The sequence below is a fragment of the Xenopus tropicalis genome, chromosome 4 (assembly GCF_000004195.4).
Source record: "Xenopus tropicalis strain Nigerian chromosome 4, UCB_Xtro_10.0, whole genome shotgun sequence".
Classification (NCBI taxonomy): domain Eukaryota; kingdom Metazoa; phylum Chordata; class Amphibia; order Anura; family Pipidae; genus Xenopus; species Xenopus tropicalis.
The window spans coordinates 101,232,809-101,252,783 of record NC_030680.2 but is presented as its reverse complement, the minus strand read 5'-3'; the positions used below and the strand labels follow the sequence as shown (position 1 = coordinate 101,252,783).

The following is a 19,975-nucleotide window of genomic DNA, read 5'->3' as shown; positions in this document are numbered from 1 at the left end:
CCACTTCGGCTTCCTCCAACACCCCACCCCCAGTGACTTCCTCTGGTTCCCTGGGGCTTCCTCCAGCCCCACCCCCAGCGACTTCCTCTAGCTCCCCTGTGGCTTCCTCCAACACCCCAGCCCCCCCAGAGACTTCCTCTGGCTCCCCTGCGGCTTCCTCCAACACCCCAGCCCCCCCAGAGACTTCCTCTGGCTCCCCTGCGGCTTCCTCCAACACCCCAGCCCCCTCAGAAACTTCCTCTGACTCCCCTGCGGCTTCCTCCAGCTACACCCACGTAACGGAGACATCATTACGTCTTCACGTTTTATGACGTCACTTGCGGCCGTTCGCAACTAGGAACTAGCAGCTACCCTCTTCCTGCATCGGCTTCGCTAAACGTTGTGGTGCGTCAGTCATAGTTTACCGTCGGAAACGTGGGTTAAGTTGGAGTGGTTCCGCATCAAGTAAAGTGATTTTATCGTGGTCAACGGTGTCATAGCTAAGGACAGTCGTCAACAATGAGCGTTCACGGAGGTAAAACAACCAACACCGGTAGGTAAGCCAAGCCCCAGACAGGAGAAGATACACTCCCTAAACGCGTTCATAAATTGTATTAGTTGGGTCACGGCAGAGGCCCAGAAGGAGTTCGCTTTATAGAATCGAAAGCGAAAGAAGTTGTCAGCCCGCGCTTTCAATCCATTTTAAATGCTTTTGTATGAAGCGATTATGAATGTATTATATCTGCTTTTTACGATCTGATCTTTCTAAGACTGTGTATATGAGAATTAGTAGATACCGAGGATCATATACACAGTCTTAATAATTTATTAATTCGCTATTTGTCCTATTTATCACTGTAGGGGGGGGGGGGCAGGTTCAGCTGTAAACGTTATAGTCTTTGCTGGGGCCCTGTCAAATCAATATTTATTTCTATATAGTTTGCTTTTATCTGGGGGTATGTCAGAGGTGGCTCCTGTTACACCTGCAAGTAGCCCCAGAAGCAAAAGTGAAATTCTGATGTTAGCCCTGAATCCTAGCACTTTTTGAAGGATTTCTATTTGACAGTATTTAGGACAAACCAATGCGGTTTTTACATTTTACTTAAATTTGTTTAAGCAAATTAGGGGTTGCATTCTCTTCTGCATACAGATTATTCTTTTGTGGAGGATTCAGTATTTAACCAACCCAAAAAATTGTGGATTTGGGGCAACAAGACGCACCAGCCTTTTTTAATGAATTCGTTTCATCACCAGAGTTGTGGGCTAATAAAAACAGAACCTATAGAGGAAGCAGGGGGCGCAGACTGCAGTGTCTGTTTCATCTATAGTTGTCAGAAATCCCCCAATCCCCAGCTGCTATCTTATCTACCCTGGGGAGCAAGGGTAGTGTGCTGAGCCCTTCCGAAGATTCTTTGCTGGGGGCCAAGCACAAATTTGTTACGCCACTGTCTCTTAATTTTAGATAAGATACAGAAATATATAAAACAGAAATGTTATTCTTCTATTACTGTTTATGTCTTTTCTCTAGATGCTTATGTCTCAAGAAATGATGAGGAAGAAGCACCTTTTTTAGGTAATGCAGATTTCAGGATCTAAATATGTCTGCCTCATCGCGGTGACGTGACACGAGAACGCAGCAAGGAGCGGGAGGACACAGTGGGGAGATGGGAGAGGGAGTGGGGGAGCCGGGAGAGGGAGAATGTTAGAGCAGGCCATAGTTTTAGGACGCAGATGGGAGCAGGCAGTGAGAGTGGGCCATAGTTTGAGGACTCAGCAGGGAGCTGGAGCAGGCTGTAGTTTGTGGGGTGGGTTATAGACTAGAGACTATATTCCAGCCCCCCAAAAGTCTGAGGGACCATGAACTGGCCCCTGTTTAAAAGTTTGAGGACCCCTGTTTTATAGCATTGAGAGTGCCATGTGTGTCTATTCCTGCCCTATGGTTAGATATCTTTAGGGATGTGTCATGCAGCATGACACCAGGTTCTTTTTGACTTAAAAGTGCATCACACTTCATCCCTACAATGATCACCACATTCTAAGTCCCTATATTGGGAACTGCCCCATATATTTTATTTTTTAGAATTCATGAATTCTGAGAAATGTTTTAGGAGAGTATTAGATAATTTTGGGTTAGATAAATCTCCCTGTAAGTGAAATGTTATAATTATGCTGGTTCTCCCTTTCTCTCCTATTTGCAGCAGACATGAAGTTGACAAGAAATTCAATCAGGTCTTCCAATCGAGGTAAAATATTTGGTCACAAAATTTTTTTTATTGCTTCTGGCTATACAAAATGAGGTAGAACTCTGCTTTTGATTTTATTTTTAAAGCTTATAGTAAGGTTCCTATCAATCCTTATATGAATCCCTAATGAACTGACTTTCAGAATGCTGGTCCCTGGTAAACTATGATATGGTAAACATTCCCCACCTGATGGCCTTAACCTTTAACATTCCCTGTTGGATTGGGTTTTCACTTGTCGACTTTGAGCAGCACAAATCTGATCTGCCTGCACTTAGCCACAGAATAATAGAAACTTTTTTGTAGCAGCTACTTTGGGCTGTGTTCTTTTTTACCTGCAGCGCTGAGCAATCTAATCTTCCTGCACTACTAATTGCTGTAGGCAGAGAAGCACAGATTGGTAGCTGCTGTGTCAAGCTTTTTATTACTTGCTAGATCAGGACAGGTAAATTGGATCAATCATTATAGTGTATTGTTGCTTAGCAAGGGTAAATGAAATGCAAGATGCGGGATGTGCTGGAGGAAATAAATGAGTAGACAGAGAAGAGAAAAAAAAAGTAGACAAGCATAACCTTGGATAATGAGGGGAAAAGAATTAGAAGTTAATAATGAGTAACAAGCTAAGGAAATCAAAATGGAGAAGTAATGGAAAGGAGAAAAGATAAACAGGTAGGAGAAATAATAAAAATATAGGAAAGCACAGCAGGAAAGGGGGAGGAAAGAAGAGAACAGATGCAGAGATAAAATATATGTAGAAGTAAAAAGAGTACAAAGAAAGGTAAAAGAATGGAAAAGTGGTTGCAAGCAGGGCTGGACCAGACAGGAGCCTCTCCTGCCTACCCCTAGTCCACTCGCCTTTGTCATTGGCCCCGCCGCTTGTCATTATGTGGTGGGAGAAGGGGGTTGCTCGGAAAGTGCAGGGTGAGGGGGTCGACTGGGTTGGCTAGGGAACCCGTTCGGCTTGGCCGGACCCTGGGTGCAAGTACTACTTGTTTTATTCAGTTCTATTATCTAGTCTTTAAATACTATCTAATACTATTGTTTTGCTATAAACATATTTATGTTGGTTTACTTAACAAATATAAGTGTTGTTTATATAATTGCATGAAAATTACGGGAAATGTTCTGTATTATTACTACAACATAAAGCATATTAGTCAAAAATGTGAAATTGTTGAAAATGGCTACAGATATTACTGTATTTCTGAGCTTTCTGGTGATAGGGTCTCTGGATTGTGACCTGTTAAAACCATTGATCTGCAACTATTAAAGGGGTTGTTCACCTTTATACAACATTCACATATCTAACAGGTCACATTAATACAGGGGGCTCAAACTCAATTTACCTGGGGGCCGCAGGAGGCAAAGTCAGGATGAGGCTGGGCCGCATAAGGGATTTCACAAAAAATTGGCTTTCAAGGGATAATGCAAGGCACGGCGGGCGGGAGCTGCTGATTGCGGAAATGACGTTATGCCATCATAACAGTTATTATGGGAAGATGTTCTGTGTGCACAATTAGCTCCTTAGCACAGGGGTGGGCAAACTTTTTGGCTCACGGGCCACATTTACTCACCCCCGGGCCGGACCGGGCCAGGGCGGGCAGGGCCAGGCCAGCATTACGCCCCCTTCGTCTCTTTAATTCCGGCCCGCCAATGACACTAAGTCTCGCGTGATGAGACTTGGCGTCGTCAGCGGGCCGGATTAAAAAGGCCAAGGGGCCGGATGTGGCCCGCGGGCCGTAGTTTGCCCACCCCTGCCTTAGCAGCTAATTGTGCACACAGAACGTCTTCCCATAATCAGCAGCTCCCGCCCGCTGTGCCTTGCATTATCCCTTGAATCGCAATAAAAATCGCGATCCATTCATTGCTTTTGAGAAGGCGTTGGTGCGGGCCACAAAATATTGTACCGAGGGCCGCGAGTTTGAGACCCCTGCATTAATAGAACAATCTTTGTCATTTACATAGTTAACAAAAAATGTGCAGTTGAATAGATATTCACCTCAGAATCATCCCCTTGCCGATCCTTCATTTTTGCACAGACCCTGGTGTTTATGCAACTGGTTAGAAAGCACAAGCAACCAATGAATTGGTCCAATAGGAAAAAAAAGTAAGGGCAAAGCCTGAATGTGATGATCAGTGTTGGACTGGCCCACCAGGACACCAGGAAAACTCCCAACGGGCCCTCCTGCTCCTAACCATTTGGCCTACTTCATGGTCTTTCCCTGAATGGTCATGATTATTTCTGAATGGGAACAAAGAGGAGAAATAGATGGAAGGATAGATTCTAGCATGTAAACAAAAGAGACTTAGGGGCACATTCATGAAAACGCGAGTTCAAATCCCGAATGGGATAAATTTGGATTGGATACGATAATTTCTGAATATACGAATATGCTTACGAAAAATCGTATTTGTCACGATAATATCGTATAGGCGATCCGAAATTCACAAAATTTTTGTACCAAACGATTGTAAACAGCGGGAAAACCTTTCTGATTTTTTCACGCAAGCATATGAAAAAGTCGCGTGGGTGTCGAAAAATTCGGCAAAAGTACGCTCGAAGCGTTTGTGTCTTAGTAAATCTGCCCCTTAGAGAAGAAAGTGGTTGAGTGATGAAAGGAGGAAAAATAGTTTGGAGAGTGGGTCTAGGGTCTAAGGCAGTGCTGTCCAACTTCTGCGGTGCTGAGGGCCGAAATTTCTCTGGCATATAGTGGAGGGCCGCTAATGGAAGCCAGTTTTGACCACTCCCCCTTTTTAAACTGCGCCCTCTTCAAACCGCACCCATTTTATCACAAGACCATGCCCACATTAATGGTGGTAGCGCAGCAAAAACCCAAATGGTTGGTGCTCACTGCGGGATATCAACCATCATTCATGTGATAATTATATTATGTCATATTAGGACACACCCTTACATTCATATGCCTCTTCCTCCCCTGTGGATAGCACAGCAACCCCCAGCACATAATTACACACCTTAGGGACCATTTAATGGCTCTTTCCAACTACTAACAAACTCCCAGAACAAACCTCTGCCAGGTTCACCTCCTACAGGCAGCATTGGGCAGACACAGGTTGGGCACACACAGGCAGCTAAGGGCAGGCAGAGTATGGCACACACAAGCAGGGTAGGGAGAGTATAGCACATACAGGCAGCATATGGCAGGTAGATTATGGCACACACACAGGCAGCATAGGGTAGGCAGAGTATGGCACACACATGCCATAATCTACCTGCCATATGCTGCCTGTATGTGCTATACTCTCCCTACCCTGCCTGTGTGTGCCATACACAGTACATACAGTGACACAATGCTGGCACTGTTCCTACAGTCTGAGGTGTGAAGAAGTGAACAAGGCTCCACCCTTTCACTACACAGATTAATTGAATGGTGTAATTGTTTACCTAATCAAATTTTTTTTCCTACTGCAGCATCAATAGATCAAAAAGCTCCAGACATAGCAGCTGATGAAAATAAAGGTCAGTATGAAAAAATATTTTAAAACTGTATATGAAAAATCCTTTCTGGCTGAGGTGTTGACAAGGAACTAAATAGCTGTGGCAAGGACTAGTATTTTATGTGTGTCTAAGAAGAGAAGATTTGATTTGAAATCAATCTGTTTACTTGCCACTGTGGATAAAAGGCTCTGCTTGCCACACATTTTAAATAATTTGCATCCCCCCCTGTAAAATTCCAGACTACCTTTTAAAGTCAACCCTGTGTTTCTGAGTGTTCCCCTGGCCATTATCAAGGAGCTAAAAAGCCAGTTGGATTTGCTGGTATGGGTGCGGGTCTCAGTATAAGCAAGTTTCACTATTAAACTGTTTCCTCACTACCACTCCTTGCGATTTCGCTTCCGGTTGCAGGAACAGCACTCCCACCTTAATCGTGGTCAGCAGGTACCGGTTCCAAGTAACAAATTTACATTGTTTGGTTAATGAGGTCCAACTAATTTAAACTTGTACCACAGGAACTAAATACAGGTATGGGATTTGTTATCAAGAAAGCTCTGAATTATGGGAAGGTCATCTACCATAGATATCATTTTAATAAAATATTTCACATTTTTAAAGATGATTACTCTTTTCTGTGTAATAATAAAACAGTTCATTGTACTTGATCCTAATTAAGATATAATAAATCCATATTAGAAGTACAGCAATCCAATTGTGATTAATGTTTAAATGATTTTAATAAGGTATTGATATCCTAGTTACGGAAAGACTCCTTATCCAGAAAATCCCAGGACCCAAGCATCCTGGATAACAGGTCCCATACCTATAGTGCAAATAATACAAAAGACCCCAAAACACAGTGTACTACAGATATTTGGATACAACATAAGTATTGTTTTAGAACTAAGAAATATATCATGCATATAAATGGTCTGTGGCAAAGTAAAAATACCTAAGTACAGGATCAAAGAAGACACACATCTAATGCCAAATAAGGGAGTATTCTATCCATAATTACCACAAGGTTGAGGGTACATAGAGCGTTGGTTCCACTGCTCTCAGCCTGCATTTTTTATTTTCAGGCTAAGAGAAACAAATCTGCTCTCTTCCTCAGCTCCGTTTCTCTGCAATTAAAAAAGAAGTAAACCTTTTTTTTCTGTCTTTAAAATTACCCTAAGCAACCCCAGCTCTCTTCCTCTACTTCCTGGTACAGTGTGAAGCCCCGCCCCTTCTCCCTCCTGATCTCTCCTTATCTCTTGGACTTGCACAGAAAAGCAGGAGCCTGTGTGCACCAGCAACTTTTTTTCTATGCTCATTCATGACTGCATGACTCGCTGAAAAAGTTAAATACTAGCACTGAGGGATATTCACTTCCAGAGACTCTTCCATCACTTAATGGAATTCACTTACATAGAAGGAGAGGAGAGGCACCAACAGTGACTGTGTCTGCACAGTATTTAACAGATTGTCATAGAGAGGGCTTTACCCACATTCAGTAATGCCTCTTCTAAGCCAGCCTCTCACATGCCTGCTTTGACAGTGCCAACTGTATTTGGTCCTGTCAATAAAGTTGATTTGAGAAATAAAAAGACTAGTATTGGCAGTGTAAAACTGCAAATATCTCCGAAATCACGAAAGAAAACCTTGTGACCTGTAAAAGTGCTTGAAAAAGTTCCCTGAGTAATTAATTTTTTGGTCTGGATCTCCTTTAACATTTAAAATGGAAATCAACTAGCTTATAAAGCAGAAAAAGTGTAAGAATAAAGAAAATAGAAACAGAAAAAATGCATTATTTGCAACATATTATTTGAAAAAAAGCTGAGGGACAAGTCATATTTAATGGGAGGGTGCCAGTCTCCCACTAATACCCTGTTTAGATTATTGTATGTCTCTGTCATAGTGAGTCTTGACTTATTTATGACTCCTAAAGAGGTGCATAGAAACTCTACCAGGGACCATAAACTTTTGTGTAGCTTAGCAATTGTTTTTACAACTTTATGCTATTATTTACTTATAATGTTTACATACATTCATTGCAGTTCGCAAAAAGACTGTGAAGACAAGAAACCAGATAAACCTAGATAATCTACCTTCTGATGGTATAGTATTGATCTATTCTTACATTTTTTTGGAAATGTTATTAGAGGATTTGTATTTTCATAGCATCTATTTTCACATAACGTAAACAGTGTGTGGATTAAAGGAGATGGAAAGTCATTTTGGCATTTTACTGCCAATAGATTAGCCACAAAAGTGGCACCTAGAACACTCAATTTATTCTGCAGAAGGCTTTATCATACCTGAGTAAAGAGCCCTAGAAGCTCCCTCACTTTGTTTAAGATAGCTGCCATTTTAGCTTGGTCTAGGAGACAAGAAATCCTGTGTTTCTTTTGATAGAGGACTTAGTGCAGCTTTTCTGTGAGTGCTTATGGCTGGCCGTATTTACATAGACCTTTCTGATAAAGCTTACTTTGTTTTTACCTTTCCTTCTCCTTTTAATAACTGCAATCTAGACCATACTAGTTACAATAATATAGAGATCTACTTTTCCCGTGTAGATATTACAGTGGTATTTTCATATTACAAGTTATTTATTACTGGTATATAAAGTCCCTGCTATTTTAGAAAATTTGATATCTAAAGTGTAAATATCATGTAGAAATATATGTTGATGTTTTATGCGATCTTCTCAGCCAAGAAAAGGTTAAGACCTCTTTATTGAGCAAAAAACATTGGGCCTCTGCATGCAGTGTTTTTTTATGTTACCACATTTTATTCATTTGGACACCTACGGGGTGATTTATAATGGTTGAGTTTGCTTTTTTAATTTAAATTCAAGTTTTTTTGCACTTAAAAAAACTCAAATTCGAGCTATGGTTCGAAAACGCAAATGTGTGGAATTTTTTAAGTGGAAACCGCCCCCCCCCCCCCCCAAATTGTAAAATTTGCTATCTAAAAGTTTGCGACTTTCTATAGAAGTCTATGGGAGTTGTCCTTGGCAAAGTCAAACCATATTGGTTTACGAGTTGTATTTGAGTTTATAATTTGCGTTTACGAGTTGTATTCAAGTTTTAAAATTGAATATTCTAGTTTTTTTATCACACGAGTTTAACACTATAATAAATAAGCAAACATGCGACATGTAAGTTTAATCGATTTAGAAAAACAAAATAGAATACACAAATTCGAAAACTGATAAATAACCCCCTTAGTCCAATAACACATTAATGCAGGAGATTGTCAACAACTTTTTTGTTCAAAACTCCTCATCTCCTAGACTACAGTCAGGCATAGCACAATATAACAGGTCATGCTTACTAAAGTAACCCCATGGTCACAAGCCCAAAGCTCTGTATTGTCTACTAATATTGTTTATATGGATTCATTGCAGAACGCAAAAAACCTGTGACAAGAAGCCAGACAACCCAAAAAGATTTATCTTCTGATGATGATGGTATGATGAATTGATTTGTTACAGTTTCTGTGCATTGCTAGTTTTTGTACTCTTAAGCTTAATTTATCCTTTTTTTCCTTTTTATACTTGTACAGACTGAAATATAAATGAGATGGGTAACCAGACAAACAAGACAAAAAAACAATTTTCTGATGTATAGTATTAATCTTTTACAGATCTGACATGTTTTATGTTGCTGCTGTAAGGGACATTGTAACTTCATAGTATCTCTTTTCACTCAATGTAGTTATTGAAGAGCACCAGCAAGTGGATAAATCCTCACAATTAATCTCGAAACTTAGTAGTTTATTATACCATTACTGGAACAGTAAAGATCTGGATAGATACTTCTATGGTAAAAGTCTAAAATACACAGTTGTTGGCACTAAACAAATATATTGGTGGTGTTGTGTTTACAGCATATTGTATAAAACTTTCTATGCTGCCCTACAGTAATTGGATGAGAAATTATAAAACCCATCTTGGCTGTTCTGTCTCTCCAGCACCAAACATAATCCAACAGGTAACTCATGCATACGAAATATCATCCCTGTAACTCTGTAGTGCAAAGGAAATAGAGCTGCACTAAACAGAATATGTAAAAAATAAATAAATAAAACAAGTAGAGGAAAACTTTATTAAAAAGAGCCACCTTAAATATAAGAGCCTGTAATGTAAATGAATGGAGTTTGCCATATAATTATGTTTGAAGGAAAGGCTAATAAAGAGTTAATCTCAAGCTGCAGGCATACCATCAGTTGTCTCAATAGTTCCCTTAAGTCTCCCCATATTTCACCTGTTCAGATGATCAGAAGCCAAACAGGAAGAAAAAATTCTTAAGCTGAAAGCTGCGTGTCTCTGGCAGAGGAAAACAGACCCAACTAATTTTTTGACAGAGGACTCCGTGCAGCAGTTCTATGAGGGCTTATGGCTTTATTTACATAGACCTTTCTGATAAAGCTTACTTAGTTTTTACCTTTCTTTCCACTTACAGAAAGTAATTTTTTTTTACTTAGATCATTACAAAGATGATGATGATAATGATGAAGAATCAAAGCAAAAACACCGGATTTCTCATTCCTCAAAAACATCAAGTACTGGTATGTCAACAACCTATGTCTGTCACATTGTTCTTAGTTGATGTCAGCTGAAGCCCCTCACATTAATTAGGATCTGGCTAAAACTGACATGGGTTGATTCATACAATAGCTTTAGGCTAATGCCAGACGAGAGGTAGGGCGGATATTTTCAGCAAGCGGCAAAGCTCTTGCTGAAAATTCTGCTCTACGTCTCCTACATGCACCTGAATGAATGAGATACGCTCTGGTGCACATGTAGCCGATATACGCATAAAAATGTGAGACGTTGCTTTTTTCTCGCGTTTTTATGCGTATTTCGGCTACATGTGCCTGCACCCGAGCGTATCTCATTCATTCGGGTGCAGGCACATGTAGGAGGCGTAGGGCGGAATTTTCAGCAAGCGTTTTGCCGCTTGCCGAAAATATCCGCCCTACGTCTCGTCTGGCATTAGCCTTAGAGTATGACTGTCCTTGTTGGGGTCTCACACGCAGTGTGCAGAAGTCAGAAATTACCATTTTTTAATAACTGTTAGAAATATGTTTGGCCAGCTGTACCTGAGCTGTTGAGCAGCTGCAATTTCTTGCTACAGCAATCTGTAGCCTCTCTGCCAAAATTACAAAATTTGCTTGTGCCATTTGATATCAGCATGCAGAAGTTTTAGCACTGTCTTCTTTTTTTTTTTTTTTTTACAAAGGTGATGATGATGATGATGAAGATGATGATGATAAATTAAAGCAAAGATATTTGATTTCTGGCTCCTCTAGAATTTTAAGAAGTGGTATGTCATCCACTTATGTCTTTTATATACTTCCTTATTGATGTTAGCTAAAATTTGCCATAGTTCACATTCCCTTCAAAGTAATTAGGACCTGACTGATGCTTGCACCACATTTTAGAAAAATCCACAAGCTTCAGAGTCAGGAATAATATGGACTGATAGAAATGTTGTGTTGCCAGCTGTACACAAGTTGTTTTGCAGGTATAATTTTAATACAGTGATCTGTACCCTTCCTACCAAAATCACAATTTGCTTGAAAAATCAGTTTGTATTATTCAAACAAGCACCTAGCCTACTGTGAATCACAGTAGGTTGTCATAAGCTGTTCGCTCCTTCTCATGCACAAATTTTCAGTGGCCAAATCTGAATATTTGATGACCTCAATAAACCTTTTAGTGTCTGCCCATGTTTTATCTGTTCAGGGTCGGGGTCATTTAATGGGGCTTGGTGAAAATGTTGGGGATGGAAAGTGATTTGGAGTAGGGTTATAAAATGAAGTGGAAGCGGATTCGTCACATTGGAATGGGAATTGGGTGTCCCAGGACGGATATGTATATGACAAGTAGTTGAACTGGATAGTGAAAACTAGGCTGTGTGGTTCAAAACCAGAGAGGTGGGGGGCTCTATAGCCTATATTTATCCCTGACTACAGACAGGAAGTGCTTTGCTAGCCCAAACATGTATGATCATATAGTGAGACAATAAATAGTTTTTCTCACTTTCAGTGGGGCACAGTGTGTAGTAGTACTCCTGGGTCTGCTTCCCCTGAGGCAAGGCTTTTAGTTCTTACTTTGCCTTATGGCAGAAACAACACTGAATTTAAGGATTTAGGTTTTTAAGGATGTACCAAATCCAACATTTTAGGATTCAGGTGAACAAAGATGTCTGAATCCTGAACTGAATCTGAACTATAATATACATATGAAAATGAGCAAAATAAAATAAATACAGCATATAAAAAAATTGTCACTATCATTTGTTAAGCAGTCATTTCCTATTAAGTGGTTGGGTTCAGTTTTGCCAAGCATTAGGAATTGGCCAAATGCTGCAAAAGTATGGAATTCAAATCTGAGATTTGGTGCATCCCTAGTTCTTGTATATGCACTTAGAAAATCTACTAGAGACCTGAAATAAGCAGCTTATTTAATTTTTTTTTGCATTTCAACTTGTGTACTTATATTTTATATTAATCTATTACAGACGTCAAAAAAGCTGGGATGGGAAACCAGACAAACAAAAAAAACCTATTTTCTGATGGTATAGTATTTGTCCATTACAGTTCTGCTGACATTTAATCTCGCTGTTATATACAGCTTTATACCTTAAAATCATCTATTTTCACCAAGTGGAGTTAATTAAACTGTTCTACTTACTTATAAGGTTGATGTCACATGGGACACAGGTGACAAAACATCTGAAAATAACTTTGAATTGAAATCAGTTCCAAACCTCTGCAGGTAAAACATGTAAATTGTGTTATTGGCAAAAATGCAGGAGAAGGCAATTTTGTGCAATTATGCAATTTAGATGGCGTAAAACATCCCATGTGCCATTACCCTAAAATGCACAGCACAGAGATCTATATTGTAATGTAGTTCCAATGTTTATATATCATATTCTTATTTATTAATACAACTACACAAACATTTAAACAGACTGTATTAGGCGATTGGTTACTTTAATATAAAACCTATATCCCTTGTTTTGGAACACGCATAGATTGTGTTGATTTAGGTTGTGTAAAGTCACCATTAGAATTGTTTTTGGATTCTAGGCTTCAGAATCAGTGTTAGCCTTAGGACTGTGGCTCATTTATCAACACTGGGCAAATTTGCCTGTGGGTAGTTACTCATAGCAACCATTCATTGACTGCATTTTTTTCAACCAGCTGCAGGCAGGTAGTGGTTGCCATGGGTTACTGTAATGTTCAATTCATTATTTAGTATATGGCACTTATGGGCTTGGAAATCACTGAACCCACCTTTTCTGTCTCTCCAGCACCAAGCATAATGCAACGGGTAACTTGTACATACTCTATGTACCCCTAAGTCACAGGCTCTGAGCTCTTCAGTAACACACAAATAGAGCTGACCAAAAATAAATATAAAAAGGGGGAAATTATGGAAGTTATGTTAAAAAAAAAAAAAAAATTTTTTTTTTCCCTCTTTTTAGATGATGATGACTTGATTGGAAAACGTAAGAACTCTCCCTCCTCAAAAACTTCAAACAGGGGTATGTCTTTAATATCCTGCTTCAGTGGTGTCAGCTGAAATTTTTCACAGATCACATGCACTTCCAATTGACTGATCTGGCTTAAACTGACAGAATTGTTTTTACTATAACTCATGGTTTTTAGATTGTTACTGTTGAAATCCTTTTTGGTCAGTAATTACCAATATTTCTGAAGCTATATAAATCTGAACATGGGCTGTTCTTTGTAACCCTCCCATCATAATTACAAATTGTTTATAAATGCTGGCATAGTCCTCTATGTAAACGTTTCTGATGTGTCTCATGCTTTTCCCCCTTGTAGTTCTTGGGAGTAAGATTAACTAAATAATGGCATCACTTCATACAAAATTTGTACTTTTTTTTGTCAAATTGTAGTGATGTAAAATGCTCATGTGGCCGAAGTAATTTTATACAAAGCTTGCTATTCATAAATATCTTCTCTAACCTAATCCTTTACTGGACTTTCTACATACAGCGGTAGTTAAATACACAGGTCACATGAAGTGGTTCTTAGATTAATCCAAAATCATAAGGGACATCTTATGAGTCCAAAGATTTTATTGGCCATTAGTAAGTTTAAAAGTTAGTCTTTGGTAAGTTTAAAAGTTAGTCTTGATAATTAATCAGATTACACAATGGTTTGTATGGCATAAGCCTTATTGAAAACAACACACCGGATGATAGTAAAGCTGGCCATACACCCACCATAATAATCATGTGAAACAAAGTTTTGTACAATTTTTGGACCGTTTGGGGCCCTGAATTATCGGCCTGACAATTTTTGTACCATGACAATCGGTCATTTAGTTGATCAAACAGGTTATGTCGGAAAATTATCATTTTTTTGATGACTGTATCCATTGGTGACCTACAATGTATTTCCGGGACATAACTTTGGCGTGATTGTTGTCTGGCAATTAATGGCCAAAGCATTGTCAGATTAGTTATTTTTAGGATTTTAATGCAACAATTTCTGTCTGGATGTTAGTTTTAGATCATTGCATTAAAATGTACAATCTGGACATGTATGGCTTAACAGTAAATTGCTAACCAACTCAAGGCCATTCAGGTGCTTTATATATTCTGTTAGTGTACACAGTTTATTAAAAAAATGAACACAAAGTAGCATATTTTACTATAAGTAATTCTAGAGCAACTGGACTTGTTGAGTAATCATTGAAGACTGAAGTTGAACTAAAGAAGCTGCTTGATGAGTAGTGAAATGTCTTCAATAATTACTCAACAAGTCCAGTTGCTTTATATTTACTAATACTAGATATACCATGACCTGGATGAATAAAAACCTTCATAGTCATAGCATATTTTAGCTGTTTTTTTAACATTTTGACTTGTGTACTTATTTTTCATATAAATTCATTGCAGACCACAAAAAAGCTGAGAAGAGAAACCAGACAGACAAAAAAGACCTGTCTTCTGACGGTATAGTATTTATCTGTTACGATCTTGACATATTATATGTTTCTGTTATGGCATCTATTTAAACACAGTGTTAATCATTGCACAGCATGAGGATAAGGATACATTTAAAAATTACTTATTTTCAAATAAGTAATTTTCCTATAATCATGTGGATTAATACCCACAATCTGTCCTAACCAAAAGGGAGAACATGTTTTTTACAAAAAGCATCAGTTAATTGCGGTCCTCCAGTAGAAACATGTACCGAAATCTGTTTTTCACACTTGTTTTAATATGAAATTTGACATGAGGCTAACCATTGTGTTAGTGCCCTCAGCCATCTGAGTTGTGCTCTAATAAACTTCAGTATCTCTTTACTGCTACATATTGCATGTTAAGGTGGCCATACATGGGCAGATTTCAGCTGCCAATATTGGTCCTTCAGACATTTGGCTGCTTATCTGCCTGTGTATCGGCACCTCTGATGGGCCTACCCGACCGATATCTGGTCTAAAATTGGCTAGATCTCAATCGGACAGGTTTGATTTTACCATTGGATCAGGGACTACATTGACTCGTTGATCTGGTCCGGCATTTTCATTTTATAAAAGGGCCTATTTCATTTTATAAAAGATGATTCACTCATCAAATGTGTGGCCACTTTAAGAGTGATATCGCCCCCCCATATCAAGAGAACAATGGGGAAGTAATAAGATAACAGTTCACTGACACCTCTGCTGAAGGAAGAACTGATAGCACATCCATGTTTCTTTGCTACTGTCACTGCTTTACTTTGGGCTAATAGCTCTGCTGGTAGAGAAGCTGACACATGGGGCAATGTGCAAAACTACCAATACTGCCCTTTCATTCACTTTAGTTTGATGGCACACTGGGAGAAAGTTGCCCACAGGAAATCTGCTCTACCCATCTCCCCATTATGCAGGGGGTTTATCAGTGCACTGGTAGATTTAATTATGTACCTCACAAGAACCAAACATGAAGTTTTAGTTTTCCTGTTTGACCTGTTTAGCTCAAGAAATAAAAAATACCATACATTTTTTATGATTAATATAATAAGCAAAATTTTTTGCACAAACCTTATTTATTGCACTCATGTAGAACAAAGGGGTTTACTGTCTCTTTTAAACCCCCTTCTGCCTCCAGACCCAGAAGTGCTGCAGAATGTAGAATCTACAGTTGGTATCACTTTAGTACTTAGTACATAGTCTACAGTCTGTGACTGTTAAACAGATGTGTATGAAAGTTATAAAACACAGCAACATAAAACACAGCTATAGTTTCTCTCTAATGATACCTAATATTGTTATTGCAAATAACTTATATATTTGTATTTTTCTTTTGCAGACACGTCATGGTTTTCCAGCGTAATTAAAAACATTTTCCTTATTGTCACACTGGCAGTTGCTGTATTTTTGGCTGCCCAGTATAGCCAGTATGGCGCTTCCAGGAGTAGGAATAATAGTAATGTCCTACAACAGTTCCAGAATCACTTTAATGCACTGAAGTCATCTTATGCTAGTCAGTCTGAAGATCTATGGAAAAGAAGTAGGCGTTCTTTAGAGCTACACCTTAATAAGTCCGAGGCCAACACACAGCCTGCCATCATTTTGCTGACTGCAGCCCGTGATGGAAAGAATATACTTCAGTGCTTAAGCAACCAACTGGCAAGGGTGTATTCGGCCTCTCGTAACAACAGCTATATGGTTATTTCAGGTGCAAACAAAACTTTCCATAACAGTGAGAGTGCTAAACTGGCAATAGATAATATTTTAACTGCTGGCTTCCAAGATACATCTTCAGCAGCAGTTCTGCACCAGATTGAATCATTGCACCCTGGTGCACTTCTCATTCTGTACAAATATTGTGACCATGAGAATGCTGCCTTCAAAAATGTGGCACTAGTATTGACTGTGCTTCTCGAAGATTCAGAACTGGAACCACAACTGTCTCTTACGGAAATTGAGGAAAAAGTCAGAGATTTTATAAATGAGAAGATGGTTTCTTCAAAGAACGCAGAATCACACAGTGAGATGGATGTTGACAAACTAAGTGGCGTGTGGAGTCGAATCTCTCACACAGTGCTCCCTGTTTACCCAGAGGATAACTTTGCAGACTGTGGGGGAACAGAGCAGGGGTTATGAAAGAATAAGTCTATGTTTTACTGGACTATATGTGCTTCTATTATTTATCTTTGCCTGTAAATTTTGTAACTGCTAATTTACATCCTTCATTCCGTCTTTCAGATTATTTGAAGGTTTAGGCCATGGGCACACAGAACGTTTCCTCCACTTCTCTCAGGCAGTGGGAGCTCCCTCATGCAGTACCATTTATCTCCACTGAAAAGTACAGCTTCTGAATGCATGCAGTACACAGAGCAGAAGACGGCTCAAAAATGCCTGCTTTCGCTCTGTGTAGCTGCTCTGAGGAGAAAGCTGTCCTGTCAGTGCAGCTACACAGAGCTGCATAAGGAAGCAGATCCGCTTCTCTCAGCCTGCAGGAAAAACCCAGTCTGACAGAAGTGGAGGAAACACTGTGTGTACCTGGGGCCTAAGGCTGTACATAGGCATTCATAAATGTAAGCCAAACATCAGCCGACAAAATCTTGCACATTAAAACAAGTGCTTGCAGGCAGTATCCATATGCATCATTATGATCATTATGGTTTTCAGTGATTTGGTGACACGTTTCCTGTATGCCATAGCCCTAAGTGGCAGAAAACAAGGTTGTAGTGATATTTTTTTATTCCTAAAATAAAGACACAATTTTTCTTCCCCATTTGTTATTTTTTGCTTACTAGACATTAAAGCATTTTGTTTAAATTAGCACAATTTGAAAGTTAGGATAAGCGAAACCAATAGTAAGCGAAACCTTATCACGTAGTTTAAAACCAATGACTGGACTAAACAAATGCTTGGTTTGTGAAATGCATTATTGTTTATTGCCTATAAGACCTAAGCCATACTTACTTAGGAAGTATTACTGGAAAATTGTTAGTGGCCAGCATTGATTAAAGTTGAGAGGCAATCTGTCCTTTTCTACAGTTTTTTCATATTATATTTTACAAAAACCTTGGATGTTATTTTTAGTGACCTGATTGCTTTTCTCTAAAGGAGAACTGTACTTTTTGGTTAATAGCACATGCAATGGATTGTGGCACAAAAGTGCATAGTTTAGTATTTTCACACCAAAATGTATTCCATGTGTATGCTGACAGCCTGATCCCGTTCATGCACACACATTCAGGGAGAGGAAGACAACAGATAGGCTTTTCCGACCGCACTACATCTGGACATTAGTTTTTCCCTTTTTTCTTAGATAAGGGACTTGAACATAAAAAGTAACACAGTTTCTTATGTATATATCAGGGGGCATAGATCTCTGTGCAATAACTTTTTTTTTTATAGTGCAGAGCTGGTGTAAAGTACAGAAAATATGGTACGCCCCCCCTCCCCCCTTTTTTTTCTTTTGCATTATGCCCCCTGCCTGCATTTGATGACCATAGTTTAGTTATGCATCTCATTTGTTTTGAAGCATTAAGATATACAGCCTGTGGTGAAAAGTCTGAAGGGGGAAAATTGCCCTCTGTTAAAAGAAACTTTAGAAGTAGCAGAAGAAAAAGCAGCGTTTTTGCAACTGCATTAATGTTAATATGAATAAATAAATGGCAAATCCTTTGCTCTAATTAGGACTCCACAAAAGATGTGTCAAGTTCCTGAAAGAATCCCAATTTGCATATTTAAAGTTAAAAAAATTTTCAATCAGTCATGAAAAAAAAAAAGTTGATTTTAGTTGTCTGGGGTTTGAATTTGTTTGGATAAACACTTACAAATTAACTGAATCCAAATCCTGCAGAAAACGTTAGGATTCAACCAAATCCCAAACCCATTTGTGGATCTTTTTGTTTCCCCATATATAATAAAAGGCACAACGTTTTCCCAGGAGCAGTAACCAGGGGTGCTTCTGCCATGAGTTGAGAAAATCACCTCAGGCAGCAGGGCCTGGAAAGTTACCAGGGGCAGCACTTCTTCGCTATTGTGCTCTCTGTACTAGCGATGCAACCCCCCCTCGACATAAAATAGGCTAAGTGAGGGGGAAGGATCAACTTGGCCACCTCATGTGGCTAGGACTCCAGTAGTAGCGATGACATTAACCCATAGCAACCAATAAGATGTTTGCTTTTAAATAAGTGACCAGTACATTCTTCCTTCTGATTGGTTGCTATGGGTTACTGCTCCTGGGCAAACTTAGTGCATTTTAGAATATAACCCATTTATTTTTTATGAACTTTTCTGTTTGTGCAAGGAGATGGTTAGTTAAAAATAAGTACTTAATGCATTTTTGCACAATTATGTGTGCTTACAACATTTTGTTGTCAGTCAGCAGTCTGTAAAGAGCTGTAAATTACTGCTTCTGCTTTGTATGCAGTTTTTGTTGCTTGTATTTAAATCCATCTGGATTCACATCTGGCTATTGCAGATTTTCATTGCATTTATTTTTTTATTATTTGCCATCCTATTCTTTTTCCAACCTCTAAATGAAAATGACTAGTGCCTGATTTCTAGACTGAGCACTATAAAACAAAACAACATCAACAAAAATGGGAAAAGTTATGACAATGAATATTGTATTAAAATGTATGATAATATGAGCTTACATTCCAAAAGTAAATTTTATGGTTTAAGTTTATGTAATATTTATGTATTGAATCCCCTGGGATGCCTGTTGAGGATGCTTTTATGACACTGGTTGTATAAAATACAAAATTAAGAATCAGAGCAGCTTTTTCTTGAAATAAATCTCTTTTGAATAATGTTTTGATATTTCTTTGCCACAATAGTTCTTTCTCTGTGTTTTCACAATAAGTGGACGTTCTCCTCTTTGCTAAATCATGACTTTTATATGTAATTCATATTTTGTTTTTTTTAAACAGACACTTGCCAGTTATATGTCATAAACTCTCTGATATGCTTTTTGAGACAACTGCATACTGCTCAATTAATAACAGAAGCTGCACACATAATGCACATGAGGGCAGAGGCAAATAGTGGGTCTCTGCCTTGCTAAATTCGTTAACAAGTGCATCTCTGAACTATAATACCTTGCAAATGTGCTCTATTAAAGCCCAACATGTAGCAAGTACCAGTGCTGAGCAAGGTTTGATAGAATGTGGAGTAACATTGAGCCATCTTACAGCAGAAGATTTTTAATCTGTTTAGAAAGGTCCTGGCCTGGGGAGATATTGTATACATATATCAGTCCTTTGAGTATCTGCACTCGAATGCAAAAAAATATAGTAAACCGGCACACCTAATTAA

At 38.8% G+C, this 19,975-nt stretch overlaps 1 protein-coding gene across 16 annotated transcripts; it reads left to right on the top strand.

Moving 5' to 3' along the window:
* The first annotated feature begins 233 nt into the window (after positions 1-233).
* Positions 234-19,470, top strand: tor1aip1 (torsin A interacting protein 1). Of its 16 annotated transcripts, none has more exons than XM_018093600.2 (12): positions 234-532; positions 1,508-1,552; positions 2,181-2,222; positions 5,653-5,700; positions 7,716-7,775; positions 9,068-9,130; positions 10,147-10,232; positions 10,904-10,988; positions 12,189-12,245; positions 13,161-13,220; positions 14,604-14,660; positions 16,005-19,470. In XM_018093600.2, exons 1-12 carry the CDS (start codon positions 499-501, stop codon positions 16,799-16,801), a joined length of 1,434 nt encoding a protein of 477 aa, XP_017949089.1. In that variant the 5' UTR covers positions 234-498; the 3' UTR covers positions 16,802-19,470. The 16 variants fall into 16 exon arrangements, with proteins under 16 accessions (XP_017949089.1, XP_017949093.1, XP_031756852.1 ...); XM_018093604.2 differs by having other exon boundaries at positions 237-536; XM_031900988.1 differs by having other exon boundaries at positions 244-532; positions 2,178-2,222; positions 10,147-10,231; positions 10,909-10,988.
* Positions 19,471-19,975: the final 505 nt, after the last annotated feature.